The sequence below is a fragment of the Anomaloglossus baeobatrachus genome, chromosome 8, assembly GCF_048569485.1.
Source record: "Anomaloglossus baeobatrachus isolate aAnoBae1 chromosome 8, aAnoBae1.hap1, whole genome shotgun sequence".
Classification (NCBI taxonomy): domain Eukaryota; kingdom Metazoa; phylum Chordata; class Amphibia; order Anura; family Aromobatidae; genus Anomaloglossus; species Anomaloglossus baeobatrachus.
In genome coordinates, this window is record NC_134360.1 from 106,044,143 (window position 1) to 106,060,010 (window position 15,868).

Here is a 15,868-nt window from a genome sequence, read left to right on the forward strand (position 1 = left end):
TCTATTATCTTCCTCTCTCTCCAGGACTTCTCCTCCTATTATCCTCCTCTTCCCCCAGGACTACTCCTCCTATTATACTCCTCTCACCCCAGGACTACTCCTCCTATTATACTCCTCTCCCCCCAGGACTACTTCTATTATCCTCCTCTCCCCCCAGGACTACTCCACCTATTATCCTCCTCTCCCCCCAGGACTACTCCTATTATACTCCTCTCCCCCCAGGACTACTCCTCCTATTATACTCCTCTCCCCCCAGGACTACTTCTATTATACTCCTCTCACCCCAGCACTCCTCCTCCTATTATCCTCCTTTCTCCCCAGGACTAATTTTCCTATTATCCTGCTCTCCTCACAGGACTACTCCTCCTATTATCCTCCTCTCTCCCCAGGACTACTACTCCTATTATTCTTCTCTCCTCCCAGGAATACTCCTCCTATTAGACTCCTCTCCCCCCAGGACTACTTCTCCTATTATCCTCCTCTCCCCCCAGGACTACTCCACCTATTATCCTCCTCTCCCTTCAGGACTACTCCTCCTATTATACTCCTCTCCCCCCAAGACTACTCCTCCTATTATACTCCTCTCCCCCCAGGACTACTTCTATTATACGCCTCTCATCCCAGGACTCCTCCTCCTATTATCCTCCTCTCCCCCCAGGACTACTCCACCTATTATCCTTCTCTCCCCCCAGGACTACTCCTCCTATTATACTCCTCTCCCCCCAGGACTACTTCTATTATACTCCTCTCACCCCAGGACTCCTCCTCCTATTATCCTCCTTTCTCCCCAGGACTAATTCTCCTATTATCCTCCTCTCCCCCCAGGAATACTCCTCCTATTAGACTCCTCACCCCCCAGGACTACTCCTCCTATTAGACTCCTCACCCCCAGGACGACTACTCCTATTATCCTCCTCTCCCCCCAGGAATACTCCTCCTATTATCCTCCTCCCCCCCAGGACTACACCTCCGATTATCCTCCTTTCTCCCCAGGACTACTACTCCTATTATCCTGCTCTCCCCCCAGGACTACTCCTCCTATTATACTCCTCTCCCCCTAGGACTACTGCTATTATACTCCTCTCACCCCAGGACTACTCCTCCTATTATCCTCCTTTCTCCCCAGGACTACTCCTCCTATTATCCTGCTCTCCCCACAGGACTACTCCTCCTATTATCCTCCTCTCCCTCCAGGACTACTCCTCCTATTATTCCCCCAGGACTACTCCACCTATTAGACTCCTCACCCCCAGGACTACTCCTCCTATTATCCTGCTCTCTCCCCAGGACTACTCCTCCTATTAGACTCCTCTCCCCCCAGGACTACTCCTCCTATTATCCTCCTCTCCCCCCAGGACTACTCCTCCTATTATACTCCTCACCTCCAGTACTACTCCTCCTATTATCCTCCTCTCCCCCCAGGACTATTCCTCCTATTATCCTCCTCTCCCCCCAGGACTACTCCTCCTATTATACTCCTCTCTCCCCAGGACTACTCCTCCTATTATACTCCTCTCCCCCCAGGACTACTCCTATTATACACCTCTCCCCCAGGACTACTCCTCCTATTATACTCCTCTCCCCCAGGACTACTCCTCCTATTATACTCCTCTCCCCCCAGGACTGCTCCTCCTATTATCCTGCTCTCCCCACAGGACTAATCCTCCTATTATACTCCTCTCCCCCAGGACCACTACTCCTATTATACTCCTCTCCCCCCAGGACTCCTCTTCCTATTATCCTGCTCTCCCCCAGGACTACTCCTCCTATTATACTCCTCATCCCCAGGAATACTCCTCCTATTATACTCCTTTCCCCCCAGGACTCCTCCTCCTATTATCCTGCTCTCCCCCAGGACTACTCCTCCTATTATACTCCTCTCCCCCAGGACTACTCCTCCTATTATCTTCCTCTCTCTCCAGGACTACTCCTCTTATTATACTCCTCTCCCCCCAGGACTACTCCTCCTATTATCCTCCTCTCCCCCCAGGACTACTCCTCCTATTATCCTCCTCTCCCCCCAGGACTATTCCTCCTATTATCCTCCTCTCCCCCCAGGACTACTCCTCCTATTATACTCCTCTCTCCCCAGGACTACTCCTCCTATTATACTCCTCTCCCCCCAGGACTACTCCTATTATACACCTCTCCCCCAGGACTACTCCTCCTATTATTCTTCTCTCCCCCCAGGAATACTCCTCCTATTAGACTCCTCACCCCCCAGGACTACTCCTCCTATTAGACTCCTCACCCCCAGGACGACTACTCCTATTATCCTCCTCTCCCCCCAGGAATACTCCTCCTATTATCCTCCTCCCCCCCCAGGACTACACCTCCGATTATCCTCCTTTCTCCCCAGGACTACTCCTCCTATTATCCTGCTCTCCCCCCAGGACTACTCCTCCTATTATACTCCTCTCCCCCTAGGACTACTGCTATTATACTCCTCTCACCCCAGGACTACTCCTCCTATTATCCTCCTTTCTCCCCAGGACTACTCCTCCTATTATCCTGCTCTCCCCACAGGACTACTCCTCCTATTATCCTCCTCTCCCTCCAGGACTACTCCTCCTATTATTCCCCCAGGACTACTCCACCTATTAGACTCCTCACCCCCAGGACTACTCCTCCTATTATCCTGCTCTCCCCCCAGGACTACTCCTCCTATTAGACTCCTCTCCCCCCAGGACTACTCCTCCTATTATCCTCCTCTCCCCCCAGGACTACTCCTCCTATTATACTCCTCACCTCCAGTACTACTCCTCCTATTATCCTCCTCTTCCCCCAGGACTATTCCTCCTATTATCCTCCTCTCCCCCCAGGACTACTCCTCCTATTATACTCCTCTCTCCCCAGGACTACTCCTCCTATTATACTCCTCTCCCCCCAGGACTACTCCTATTATACACCTCTCCCCACAGGACTACTCCTCCTATTATCCTCCTCTCCCTCCAGGACTCCTCCTCCTATTATTCCCCCAGGACTACTCCACCTATTAGACTCCTCACCCCCAGGACTACTCCTCCTATTATCCTGCTCTCCCCCCAGGACTACTCCTCCTATTAGACTCCTCTCCCCCCAGGACTACTCCTCCTATTATCCTCCTCTCCCCCCAGGACTACTCCTCCTATTATACTCCTCACCTCCAGTACTACTCCTCGTATTATCCTCCTCTCCCCCCAGGACTATTCCTCCTATTATCCTCCTCTCCCCCCAGGACTACTCCTCCTATTATACTCCTCTCTCCCCAGGACTACTCCTCCTATTATACTCCTCTCCCCCCAGGACTACTCCTATTATACACCTCTCCCCCAGGACTACTCCTCCTATTATACTCCTCTCCCCCAGGACTACTCCTCCTATTATACTCCTCTCCCCCCAGGACTCCTCCTCCTATTATCCTGCTCTCCCCACAGGACTAATCCTCCTATTATACTCCTCTCTCCAGGACCACTACTCCTATTATACTCCTCTCCCCCCAGGACTCCTCTTCCTATTATCCTGCTCTCCCCCAGGACTACTCCTCCTATTATACTCCTCTTCCCCAGGACTACTCCTCCTATTATACTCCTTTCCCCCCAGGACTCCTCCTCCTATTATCCTGCTCTCCCCCAGGACTACTCCTCCTATTATACTCCTCTCCCCCAGGACTACTCCTCCTATTATCTTCCTCTCTCTCCAGGACTACTCCTCCTATTATACTCCTCTCCCCCCAGGACTACTCCTCCTATTATCCTCCTCTCCCCCCAGGACTATTCCTACTATTATTCTCCTCTCCCTCCAGGACTTCTCCTCCAACACACACACACACACACTGCACAAAAAATACCTCCTCCCAAAACACACACACACCCACACAAACCGTGCAACACATACAGCACCACACACACACAGAATGCTGCAGACACACAGCGCTCCACCAACAACACAACACACACAACGCAACACACAGCACCACACACACACACAACGCTGCCGACACACAGCGCTCTACAAACAACGCAACACACAAACAACACCGCTCTCACACCCCCCCACACCCAGACAACACCCAGAACATTTACAGCGCAGTACATAAACACTTGGAAACTACACACAACAACATATATATATATATATATATATATATATATATATATATATATATAAACAAAAATCATACAGTAACTACACAATAAATTCTAGAATACCCGATGCGTTACAATCGGGCCACCTTCTAGTACCCTAATAAACATACTGGTTGGTTTTTATTAAATAAGTGGACAAAATCTGTATAAATAAAGGGGTTTAGTACCACTAAGTAAAATATTTTCATATTTCTATGATATGCCATCATTTACTGATCCACAGAGGATCAACTAAAATAAAGAGGCCCCTGGTTTGTCATTGATTTTTCCTGCGCGCAGCAACACTCTCTTGGCTGGTGATTAAGTTGATTATCTGCTAGGACACAAACTGATCAGAGAATCAGATTCATTCGCTTGAATGGCGCTTGATTCACTGCTGTTATATACCAAATCTATAGTAGGGATAACTAGAAAAACATAAGTGGCGGGTGCCACCCATGTGGTATGAAGTAAATAGATGCTACGAACCCATATTGCACACAAAGCAAACATAGAAACATACAAAATAAAGCTTTATAAAAACATCTCAAGTACACTGAATATATAGACTGCTACAGGAGATAAAAAAAAAATGGCACTATCTGAGAGTAGAGTGTTTTGTAAAAAGATATGGGTGAGTGTATGATCGCACTCACCTTCACTGTGTGGGTAAATAAAGCGTTGGAACAATGCTCACATTGAAGCCTTAGAAATGGTGCTCCTCTAGTGGATGTCGAGATCTGATCCGGTGGACCTCCACAGACCCAGCTGTAATGCAGGATGAGGTGTCCGGATGTATCGCGCTGCCAGTAGTGAATTCAGAACTAACAATGTAGTTTTCTAATAGGATTTATTAAAAACTCGATGCAACTGCTAGTTGATCAAGGCCAATGGAGGTTAAATACATTAATATTAAAATACAAAGTGTTTCGGCTGAGTATCGTCAGCCTTTTTCAGGTATATAATGAATGAAAATATATATAATATATATATATATATATATATATACCGTATGTGATTTTTATAAAAATATATTCAAATTAATTTACGATTTAATTTTACAGCTGCTTTACTACATCATAATTATTATTTATTATTATAGTGCCATTAATGCTATGGCGCTTTACAAGTGAAAAGGGTATACATTAAAACTGCAATCATTAACAATACAAAACAGACTGGTATAGGAGGAGAGAGGACCCTGCCCGCGAGGGCTCAGTCTACAGGGGATGGGTGATGGTACAATAGGTGAGGACAGAGCTGGTTGCGCAGTGGTGTACTGGACTGAGGGTTATTATAGGTTGTAGGCTTGTTGGAAGAGGTGGGTCTTCCGGTTCCTCTATGCAGCCTGAAAATCCAGAAGGATTCTTTTCTATTTAAAGTGTTCTTCCTATTTTGGATATTGCTGGAAACGTGTTCTAATGGTGTTACTTTAATTACCTCAAAATTTCCCTTGTGTTTTATGGTTAAATGTATTGATAACCTCTAATAACCATTTTTTTGTATTGTCTATCCATTCTTGCTTGCAGAGTTTGTGTTATGCAGCTGACATTACCGCATATACAATCGATAACACAAACAACACAATCACAATTACAAGACCATTTTTGAAGGATTTGTAAAAATTCTCCTGTATTACTGGATTTTATAGTGTTCACCCCATGGTTGATTATCTTAGAACAACAACATATTTTTTTTTTTTTTTTATTCCATTTTTTTCACTACCTTCTATTCATTTTAATTCCATATATCTAAGTTGGTGAATTCCCTATCTTTCTTCAAATTACTCAGGGCCGATAATTTTTTTTTATATTTGTTCATCTATGGAAAGTAATTTTAGGCTCTGGAGGAAGGAACGTACTAAGTACTGAATTTATTTTCAAAAGATACCAATATTTTTGTAATATATTACACACAACTTGATTGCTTCTATTTTATGTTGTAATAAATTATATATCTCATTTGCCCATTGAACTTATGTTTTATATTGATAGATGCAGTTTTTGCTGGCGGGATCTCAGTGAGAAAATTGCTTCCTCTCTTTATACAGGATTGGCACATATATGGTCAATTTATTAATAATTTCTTGACACTATAAAATTGTTATCTAGATAATATTAGTTGCTTGTAGTTTCGTAATTAAGGCGCACAAGTTTTCCGTCCTTAATATCACATCTGGACTTGAATTAGGAAGGATATGGACGTAACTATATGAATTTTTTCATTTTCATTCATTGTATACCTGAAGAAAGCTGACGATACTCAGCCAAAATGCGTTGTGTGTTAATATTAATGTATTTTAACCTCCATTGGCCTTGATCAACTATTGGTTGGATCAAGTTTTTAATAAATCCTAATGGAAAACTACATTGTTAATTCTGAATTCACTCCTGAAGAGCTCTACACTGATAGTATTTAATGTAATGTATTAGATGACTCAGTACAGATACCGTATTTTTCGGACTATAAGACGCACCGGACTATAAGACGCACCCTGGTTTTAGAGGAGGAAAATGGGAAAATAAAACTTTAAGCAAAAAATGTGGTCATGACACACTGTTATGGGGCGAGGATCTGCTGCTGACACTGTTATGGGGGTAATGTCCCCAAATTCTCTACTAAGGTACCCCATCCTGGTAATGATCCTCCTGCCTTGTATATGATCCTGCTATAAACCCCCATCCAGCCTGTTCACATACCCCCCCCCATCCAGCCTGTTCACATACCCCTCCATCCAGCCTGTTCACATACCCCCCCCCATCCAGCCTGTTCACATACCCCCCCCATCCAGCCTGTTCACATACCCCCCCCCCCATCCAGCCTGTTCACATACCCCCCCCATCCAGCCTGTTCACATACCCCCCCCCATCCAGCCTGTTCACATACCCCCCCCCATCCAGCCTGTTCACATACCCCCCCCATCCAGCCTGTTCACATACCCCCCCCCATCCAGCCTGTTCACATACCCCCCCCCATCCAGCCTGTTCACATACCCCCCCCCTCCAGCCTGTTCACATACCCCCCCCATCCAGCCTGTTCACATACCCCCCCCCCCATCCAGCCTGTTCACATACCCCCCCCCCCATCCAGCCTGTTCACATACCCCCCCCCCCATCCAGCCTGTTCACATACCCCCCCCCATCCAGCCTGTTCACATACCCCCCCCCCATCCAGCCTGTTCACATACCCCCCCCCATCCAGCCTGTTCACATACCCCCCCCATCCAGCCTGTTCACATACCCCCCCCCATCCAGCCTGTTCACATACCCCCCCCATCCCTCCTGCTCATATATTCCCATCCTGCTATATGCCCCCATCGTGCTCATATATCATCCTGGTATATGGCCTGTATCCTATAGCACAGAGAAAAAAATAAACGTTTATACTCACCTTTTCCTCGCTCCCTGCAGCACCGATCACATCTTCCTCTCTGGCATGCTGATCTGTGTGTGGAGCCGTTCCCCTGCTTCATCGCGATGTCTTCCTGTCTGTGCCGATCAGCTGACCGGCTCAGCACAGATCAGCTGACCGGCTCAGCACAGATCAGCTGACCGGCTCAGCACAGATCAGCTGACCGGCACAGACAGGAAGACATCGCGTGCAGCAGGGGGGCGGCTCCACACACGGGGACGGGTGAGTGTACTGATTCACTGCACCCCGCGCTGGTAATGACGCGCGGGGAGCAGTGAATACAGCCGCACATGATCACTCCAGGCTGTAATTGCCAGGGGTGATCATGCGGCCGGCTCTTTGCTATGCGCGCGTCCCCGCTCATCCCCCCGCCCACCTGTCAGTGCCGGCTTCAGCGCTGAGAGATGGGCGGGAGGATGGGCGTGCATATGTAATGAGCGGGCCCACGTGGTCACGGCAGGCGCTGCTGCCTGCTCGTGCCCCCGATGACCCGCAGCACCCTCATTCCCAGCCGCAGCCCTATAGTCAGACCATAAGACGCACCCCCAACTTTCCCCCAACATTTGGGGGAAAAAAAGTGCGTCTTATGGTCCGAAAAATACGGTAATTATCTGTACTGTGGCATGTGGCAAAAAATCCATTAAGAAGTGCAAAACAGCAAAAAACTAAACACAAAACCCACCAAAATAGCATGATAAATTTTAGGATCAAAATTCCCCCTGTTTCATAATATAAGACGGCAAACCCCTCTGGCCTAGAAGATGCAGCATATAACGTACTGTATAAGGCGCTGTGCGCACGCTGCTGTTTTTACCGCAGTTTTGCCACATGTTTTGCTGCAGAAAATGTTCCTAACCTTGCTGCAGTCCTTCCCCAGCAAAACCTATGGTAAATGGATTTTTTTCCCCTACAGGTTTTGCTGCATGTTTTCTGCAGCAAAAAGAATGTGCATGTCACTTCTTTTCTGCAGGTACCTGCGGTTTTTGCCATAGATAATGGTAAAAAAACGCAGGGAACAACCTGTGGAAAATTCGCGTAAATACCGTGGCAAAACCGCGGTAAAATGGCGACAAACCGCGGGCGGTTTTCGGGTGCGGTTTGCTGCGTTTTTTTTACCGTAGGTACGGTAATCTTTCAGAGGATGTGTAATTTTCTTAAGACAATTCCATTTTCTAGTGCACACAGGGCCTAAAAGTCCAAGTGCAAATAAAAATGTGTGCAATATATGAAGGTCCAAGATAATAATAAACCAAATAAAGTACTGTATACCTATAATTGCTATAACAATTAGGATATCAATTATCATAAATATTACCAAAGTGAATACTGCAAAAAAAACAAACAAACAAGGCAAACTGCCAAAGATGAATAAGGGGCATGAGGTAAACCTTCACGTATCGCCACAAATATGGCTTCCTAACGGGGAAATCAGCATGTCTTTTATAGCCACATAATCAACCAAAGTATGTATTTAAAAAAAGGTGCATTATTTGTTAATTAGTATGCATGACCTGCTTTAGATAACTTCCTTCCTTATTTTTTGTGTGTATTGTTAGTAGGGATAACTAAATTCTGCACTATGCAATTTTTGGCAGTAATATTGAAGATGTGTGAATTGAGGCAATGTCAGTCCCCTTCTTATACTTTGCTCTTTATTTACTTTTAGCAATAGTATCTTTTTGACATATAATTGTATTTTTTAATTCTGTTTCCCCAGCTTTAGGTTGGCAGAAGTTCTCAATAATAGCTCACAGTATGGGTGAGAATTTACTATGTTCTTTGAGTGTATACTAAGAATGACACAACTACTGATGTCTAACAGCCATAAATGTGAATGACCAAACTACGTTTGTCTAACAGCCATAAATGTGAATGATCAAACTAATAAAATATCCTTTGTAAAAGTACATAAGTAATTGTCATGCTCATTGACTTGTACTCATTATAGTGTAAGGATATTGTTTTAGCCTGTGCTTGTTGCAGTATGCCTGAATATCTGAGATGGAGAGGACTCACTATTTAGGGACTGGAATGATCTTTTCTGTGTTTTCCTGCAGGTGGTGTTGTTGGCGGAATGGTAAGTCAGTTCCATCATTTCTGTATGAATGAAGCTGTTACACTGGTACATCCCTCAGTGGTTTCATGATTTGCATTTGCAGTGCTATATTTTTCCATGGTTTTCAATTTTTTTTGAAAAACTGCAATGCTTTTGCCATGATTTCAGAAATGTGGAAAATATGTTTTCCTGTTTTTCTTGTCTAAGGCCACAGTGTTTCTTACAGTCAGACGTCTCTTAAGCTAAGACCGCACTTTGCGTTCTCCTACTTGCATTTCTAAACGCACATTTTGGGTTTAATTGATTTGACCAAAGTTGCCTTTTTCAGAACTTTAGCGCTGAAAACGCATGCGTATTTACCGCGTTTAAGATGCGTTTTCAGTGCTTTTTACATGCTTTTCCCCTTGCGTTTTGACAGATGCGTTTTGAACATCAAGACACTGCTAAATAAAGATTAAATAGTCAAACAGACTGATAAAAGAGAAAAAAATAAGAAACGGATATAATTTTTAAATTAACAATGAAATTTGTTAAATTTCTTGAAAATATAGCGGATTAATAAAATTTATTGCAAAAATAGCAATAAAATCATAATTTTCACTAATTTAATTGTCGGACTATGTGTGTGTGTAAAAGGACATATTATTCCATTATTTTAATATGAGAAAAGCATGTGTTTTTTAAGTAAAAAACGCAGTGTTTCTGCACCTTAAAAGCATGTAAAACGCTGGAATTTAGATGTTTTCTGCTTTTTGACACTTCTCATTGACTTCAATGTTAGCAAAACGCTGCAGAAATAGCAAAAACAATTGACATGCTGCTTCTTTGAACGCATGGTTTTTGCCACAAAATATGCAAATTAAACGCAGTGTTTAGAAACGCAAAGTGCGGTCTGAAAATCAACATTTACCATTGACTTTGCTGGAAAATCAAAACGCATGCCTTTTGGCATGAAAAAGGTGCAGTTCAAAACGGACCTAATAAGCAGCTGAAACGCAGGTGGAAACGCAAAGTGCGGTCTTAGCCTCAGGCTAAGTTCACATTTCCGTTGTTTTGCATCAGTCACATGTGACTGATGCGTTGTACAACGGATGACAACGGATGACAAAGAAAAGAATTTCATTGTCGGACTCCGTTGTGTGCTGGGGGCGGAGTTCGGGGGGCGGAGCTGAGGATGTCAGTGCCGCGGTCTGCATGGCTGGGGACAGGTGAGTGAGAGTGTGTGTGTGTGTGTGTGTGTGTTTGTGTGTCTACATGCATGTGTACATGCGGAGTGCGGGAGGGTGTGGAGCGCAAGGGGGCGGAGCCGAGCGGGGCCGTGGAGCTGGGGACTGCAGGGCTGGGGACAAGTGAGTGTGTGAGTGTGTACACATGCGGAGTGCGGGAGGGGGCGGAGCCGAGTAGGGAAGTGTCGGCCTCCTTGCACACTGTATCCAGGGTAAATATCGGGTATAAGCAAAGCACTTTTTGCTTGGTTACCCGATATTTATCCTGGTTACCAGCATACACCGCTTAGCGCGGGCTCCCTGCACCCGTAACCACTGTAAATATCGGGTAACTAACCAAAGCGCATTGCTTGGTTACCCGATGTTTATCCTGGTTACGGGGGCAGGGAGCCAGAGAGCGCATGCGCAGCAAAATCCTACGGATCGCGCTGCTCAAAAAACATTACAGGCTGCGTTGCTCCCGCCCGGCGGTCAGTTAAAAAACGAATGACCGCGACGCAGCGGATGCAACGCAGCATCATCAGTCACAATCTGTCACTAATAGAAGTCTATGGGGAAAAGCAGGATTCCTGCAAAATATTTTGCAGGATACCGTAATTCCTCAAGGCTACGGATTGGGACTGATGCAAAAGAACGGAAGTGTGAACCTAGCCTTAGAGGCCAAAAACTTATTAAGGCTACATTCCTATTTGTGAGTCTTTGATGTTGCAGAATTTCTGCACCTATTATGTAAAGGCTAATTGCCTTTTTACATGCGTTTTTCCATGGTTGTGACGTTGTTTTTTGTCTCTTGCTGGTTGTCATATTTTTAATAAAGCTGCTTTATTTTGATACATCCTGGTAATTGGCTATGGCAAAACTTTATTGATACAGTCATGTGTGGATTATATGAGTTTTTTTATGTGTTTCTGCAGAGCAAATGCACTAAAAACACGTGTGAGATTAATCTAATGCAAGTCTATGGGGAAAATCTGCACATAAAACGCCAGGCAGTTTATGCTGAGTATATAAAAAGCGCAGGGGGCAGGAGATTTCTATAAATCCTATCCACTTTGTTGTAACTGTAAGACGCTGCGTTTCTGATGCTGTGAAATACATAGAATCAAAACTCACTAAGGCTAATGTCCTCACTTTGCTTTTTACCTGCTTTTTACCTGCTTTTTTGCTGCTTTTTCAACTGCAGCGTTTTAATGCCAAAATGGATGTGTTCTGATTTTCAAGCAAAGTCTATGGGAATTTGGGTTTCTTGTCCGCACTATGCAGTTCAAAATGCTGCCTTTTTGTGGCAGAAATTTGGGCCAAAACTCTGCTTTGCAGTTCAAAACGCAAATGGCAAAAACAATTGACATGTTGCTTCTTTGAAAAGCAGAGTTTTTGCCCAAATTTCTCCACAAAAAGGCAGCATTTTGAACTGCATAGTGCGGACAAGAAACCCAAATTCCCATAGACTTTTCTTGAAAATCAGAACACATCCATTTTGGCATTAAAACACTGCAGTTGAAAAAGCAGCAAAAAAGCAGGTAAAAAGCAAAGTGCGGACATAGCCTTAGACCCCACTTTGCTTTTTACCTGCTTTTTACCTGCTTTTTTGCTGCTTTTTCAACTGCAGCGTTTAATGCCAAAATGGATGTGTTCTGCTTTTCAAGCTTAGTCTATGGGAATTTGGGTTTCTAAACCCCACTATGCAGTTCAAACTGCAGCCTTTTTGTGGCAGAAATTTGGCAAAAACTCTGCTTTGTAGTGCAAAACCCAAATGGCAAAAACGATTGACATGTCTGACAAATTTTTAAACTTCACTTTCTTGCATTTGAAAGCCTAAACATCCGAGCTGACCACTAAGGCCTAAGACACACTGCATGAAAATCGGCGCGAGTGGAGTGCGATAAAAAATCGCACTCCACTCGAACCAATATTAGCCTGTGAGTCAGCACACATGAGCAATTATTTTCTCAACCCTAATCGGACCGAGAAAACCATCGCAGCATGCTGCGATTGTAATGCGATCATTGTTTCTCTCGCACCCATTCAAGTCAATGGGACGAGAGAAAAATTGCACTGCACTCGCGGTACACCGGTGTACCGTGAGTGCAGTGCGAGAATGGCAATAGCCGGCTACGGCGGAGAGAGGGAGATAAATCCCTCCCTCCCCTCCGCAGTATCGACTTGCCCTTCCGCAGCGCCAGTCCGCCCCTCCTCAGTGTCAGCCCGCCCCCCCGGAGCTGAGGTCCGCTCGCACGATCAGACCTCAGTTGCAGGGACACTCAGATGACACTCGGCTCTGCTGTACTGCCAGCGTGAGCCGAGTATCATGTGAGGGGATCGCAGTAATCCCCATGTGGCCCCAGCCTAATGGTATGTAGAGAATCAGCCTGATAGTACCAGTATAGCACTGGCTTTAGCTTATATATGAAAATCCTGATGATTGGCTCACTTTAATAGGAGACACATTTTTTGAGGAGTTGAGTCAATCCTTTTACATCTACCTTTATTTATTCCTCTTTATTTTACAGTTTGCTTCCTTGTTTCCTGAGACTGTTCAGCTTCTAATACTCCTGGATTCTTATGGCTTTTTCCCAGTCAGTTCTGTAAGTTCCCACATAGAGCATTGTTCACCCACTGTGCAGATAGTAGAAGGCTATGTAAGAACATATGATATTGAAAGGAGGGATTTAAAACCCAGTTGTCATGTTATACATATATGTACAAGAATAATAATGGAAGAACTATGCCCTGCAGAGCTCAAATAACATGTGCTGGTTAATTGTTATTTTACTGGGAATGTGAGGCCACGTCTCCTCATCAAGGATTTGTGATGAACACACCTTGGGGCAGAATGGTCCAGGGGATTGTATTATCTTGATGAGGGTAGCTTTGACCTCTTTCCAAAAGTCTGCAACATGTGGGCGATTCCACATCAGGTGTACAAAATCTTCTGCCTCTTCCCCACACCTATCACAATCTGCATTGCTAGAGCTACCCATTTTATATAACCTACTAGGTGTAGGCATTGATTCATTATGTACATATGGATTAGATTGTTATTATTTGCTGGAGAAACATATTGCACGGAGGTCAAGGCGTCACTCCAATCCTTCTTAGATAGGGCGGATATTAAAATGTCCTCCATTTTGCTTTAGACAGGTTTTGGGAAAATGCTACAAAGTAAAAAAAAAAAAGTGTTTACATTGTTTTTATGAATTATCAAAATGCAAAGAGAATGAACAAGAGAAATCTAAAAAAAAATAATTATTTGATGTAGATTGACCTTTTACCTTCAGAATGCCATAAAAGTATCAGTGCTTCTAGGTAGATTTACACACAGGTTTTGAAGGAACTTGGCACAGAGGTTGGTCCAAACGTCTTGGGGAACTAAGCACAGATCTTCTGTGTATGAGGCTTGTGCAAATCCTTCTGTGTCTTCATGTAATCCCAGAGAGAGTTGATGAGATTAGGGCTCTGTGTAGCCAAATGAAGATAGTTCCTAATGTCATTGGCTGTATGTTTGGGGTCATTGTCCTGCTACAGAATAAATTTGGAGCCAACCAGATGTCTTCTTTGCTTCTTTGTTGCCTGTGGCATACAAGCTGCCTGTTTATAGCCACATATTTAGAATTTTGACTCCTCAGTCCAGATTACCTGCTGCCACTTTTCTGCACCTAGTTCTTATGTTTTTATGCATAATTAAGTCACTTCTTATCAGAGTTCTCTGACAAGTAGATGGGTATACCTGGATTCCACTGGTTGCTTCCAATTGTCATCTGAAGGCACTGATGGACAAAAAAGCATGATGTGTCTTTCATATGCTGCACTAAGTTACTTTGGCTGACAACTTTGTTTAATGTTCTAAGGAGCACTTTGCACACTACGACATCGCAAGCCGATGCTTGCAATGCCGAGCGCGATAGTCCCCGCCCCCGTCGCAGCTGCGATATCATGGTGATAGCTGGCGTAGCGAACATTATCGCTACGCCAGCTTCACATGCACTCACCTGCCCTGCATTGTCGATCTGGCCGGCGACCCACCTCCTTATTAAGGGGGCGGGTTGTGCGGCGTCATAGCGACGTCACACGGCAGGCGGCCAATAGAAGCGGAGGGGCGGAGATGAGCAGGACGTAAACATCCTGCCCACCTCCTTCCTTCCGAATAGTTGGCGTGAGCCGCAGGACGCAGATAGGAAATGTTCCTCGCTTCTGCGGCTTCACACACAGCGATCTGTGATGCCGCTAGAACGAGGAACAACATCGTAACATCGGTCATTTCCAAATTATGGAAATGACTGACGCTACACCGATGATACGATTACGACGATTTTGCGCCCGTTAATCGTATCAAAAAGGATTTACACACTACGATATCGACTGCGACGCCGGATGTGCGTCACTTTCGATTTGACCCCACCGACATCGCAGCTGCGATGTCGTAGTGTGCAAAGTGCCCCTAAATATTGCCCATTTCTTGGTGCTTTTTCAAAAGAGAATTAACAGCACATCTCAAACCCCCCATCTGTTTTGAAATCTTTACCTGGGAGCAGGGGTGGGATTCAAATTTTTAACAAGTTCTCTATAAACCCCGCCCATTTGAAACCACACCCATTCTGTAACCACACCCCATTTTGTTAGTCACACCCATTTTTATGGACTTTCCTCAACCACAAAATACAAGTAATTAATAATAAAAACTTTCCCCTTCTTACTCTTCCTATACCTTCACTTTCCTATCGAGTACCAGTTGTTTCAGTCACTGTCAGTCAGTTATTTACTTGGCATATTGTATGAAAGAATATTTCTACAATGTTTGAAAATTATTACTAAAGGAACCCTGCTCAAATTGGAACAGACAACCTTTCCCACACAGATCCCATCCCACACAGATCCCATCCAATGCGACCTCCACTCCCCTGCAGGCTCCCACCCCGATTCCATGCGGCCTCCACTCCCCTGCAGGCTCCCACCTGATGTAGCCTCCACTTCCCTGCAGGCTCCCACCTCATGTGGTCTCCACTCCCCTGCAGGCTCCCACCTCATGTGGCCTCCACTCCCCTGCAGGCTCCCGTCCCATGTGGTCTCCA

General features: G+C 45.0%; 1 protein-coding gene across 4 annotated transcripts in view; it reads left to right on the top strand.

The window, feature by feature from the left end:
* SERHL2 (serine hydrolase like 2) overlaps window positions 1-15,868 on the top strand; it is a 206,762-nt gene that overhangs the window by 74,979 nt on the left and 115,915 nt on the right. For all 4 annotated transcript variants that reach the window (XM_075320901.1, XM_075320904.1, XM_075320902.1 and 1 more), the window contains 3 exons: window positions 9,235-9,276; window positions 9,575-9,594; window positions 13,310-13,384. In XM_075320901.1, coding sequence (XP_075177016.1) covers window positions 9,235-9,276; window positions 9,575-9,594; window positions 13,310-13,384 — 137 coding nt within the window. The remainder of the gene's footprint in view (window positions 1-9,234; window positions 9,277-9,574; window positions 9,595-13,309; window positions 13,385-15,868) is intronic.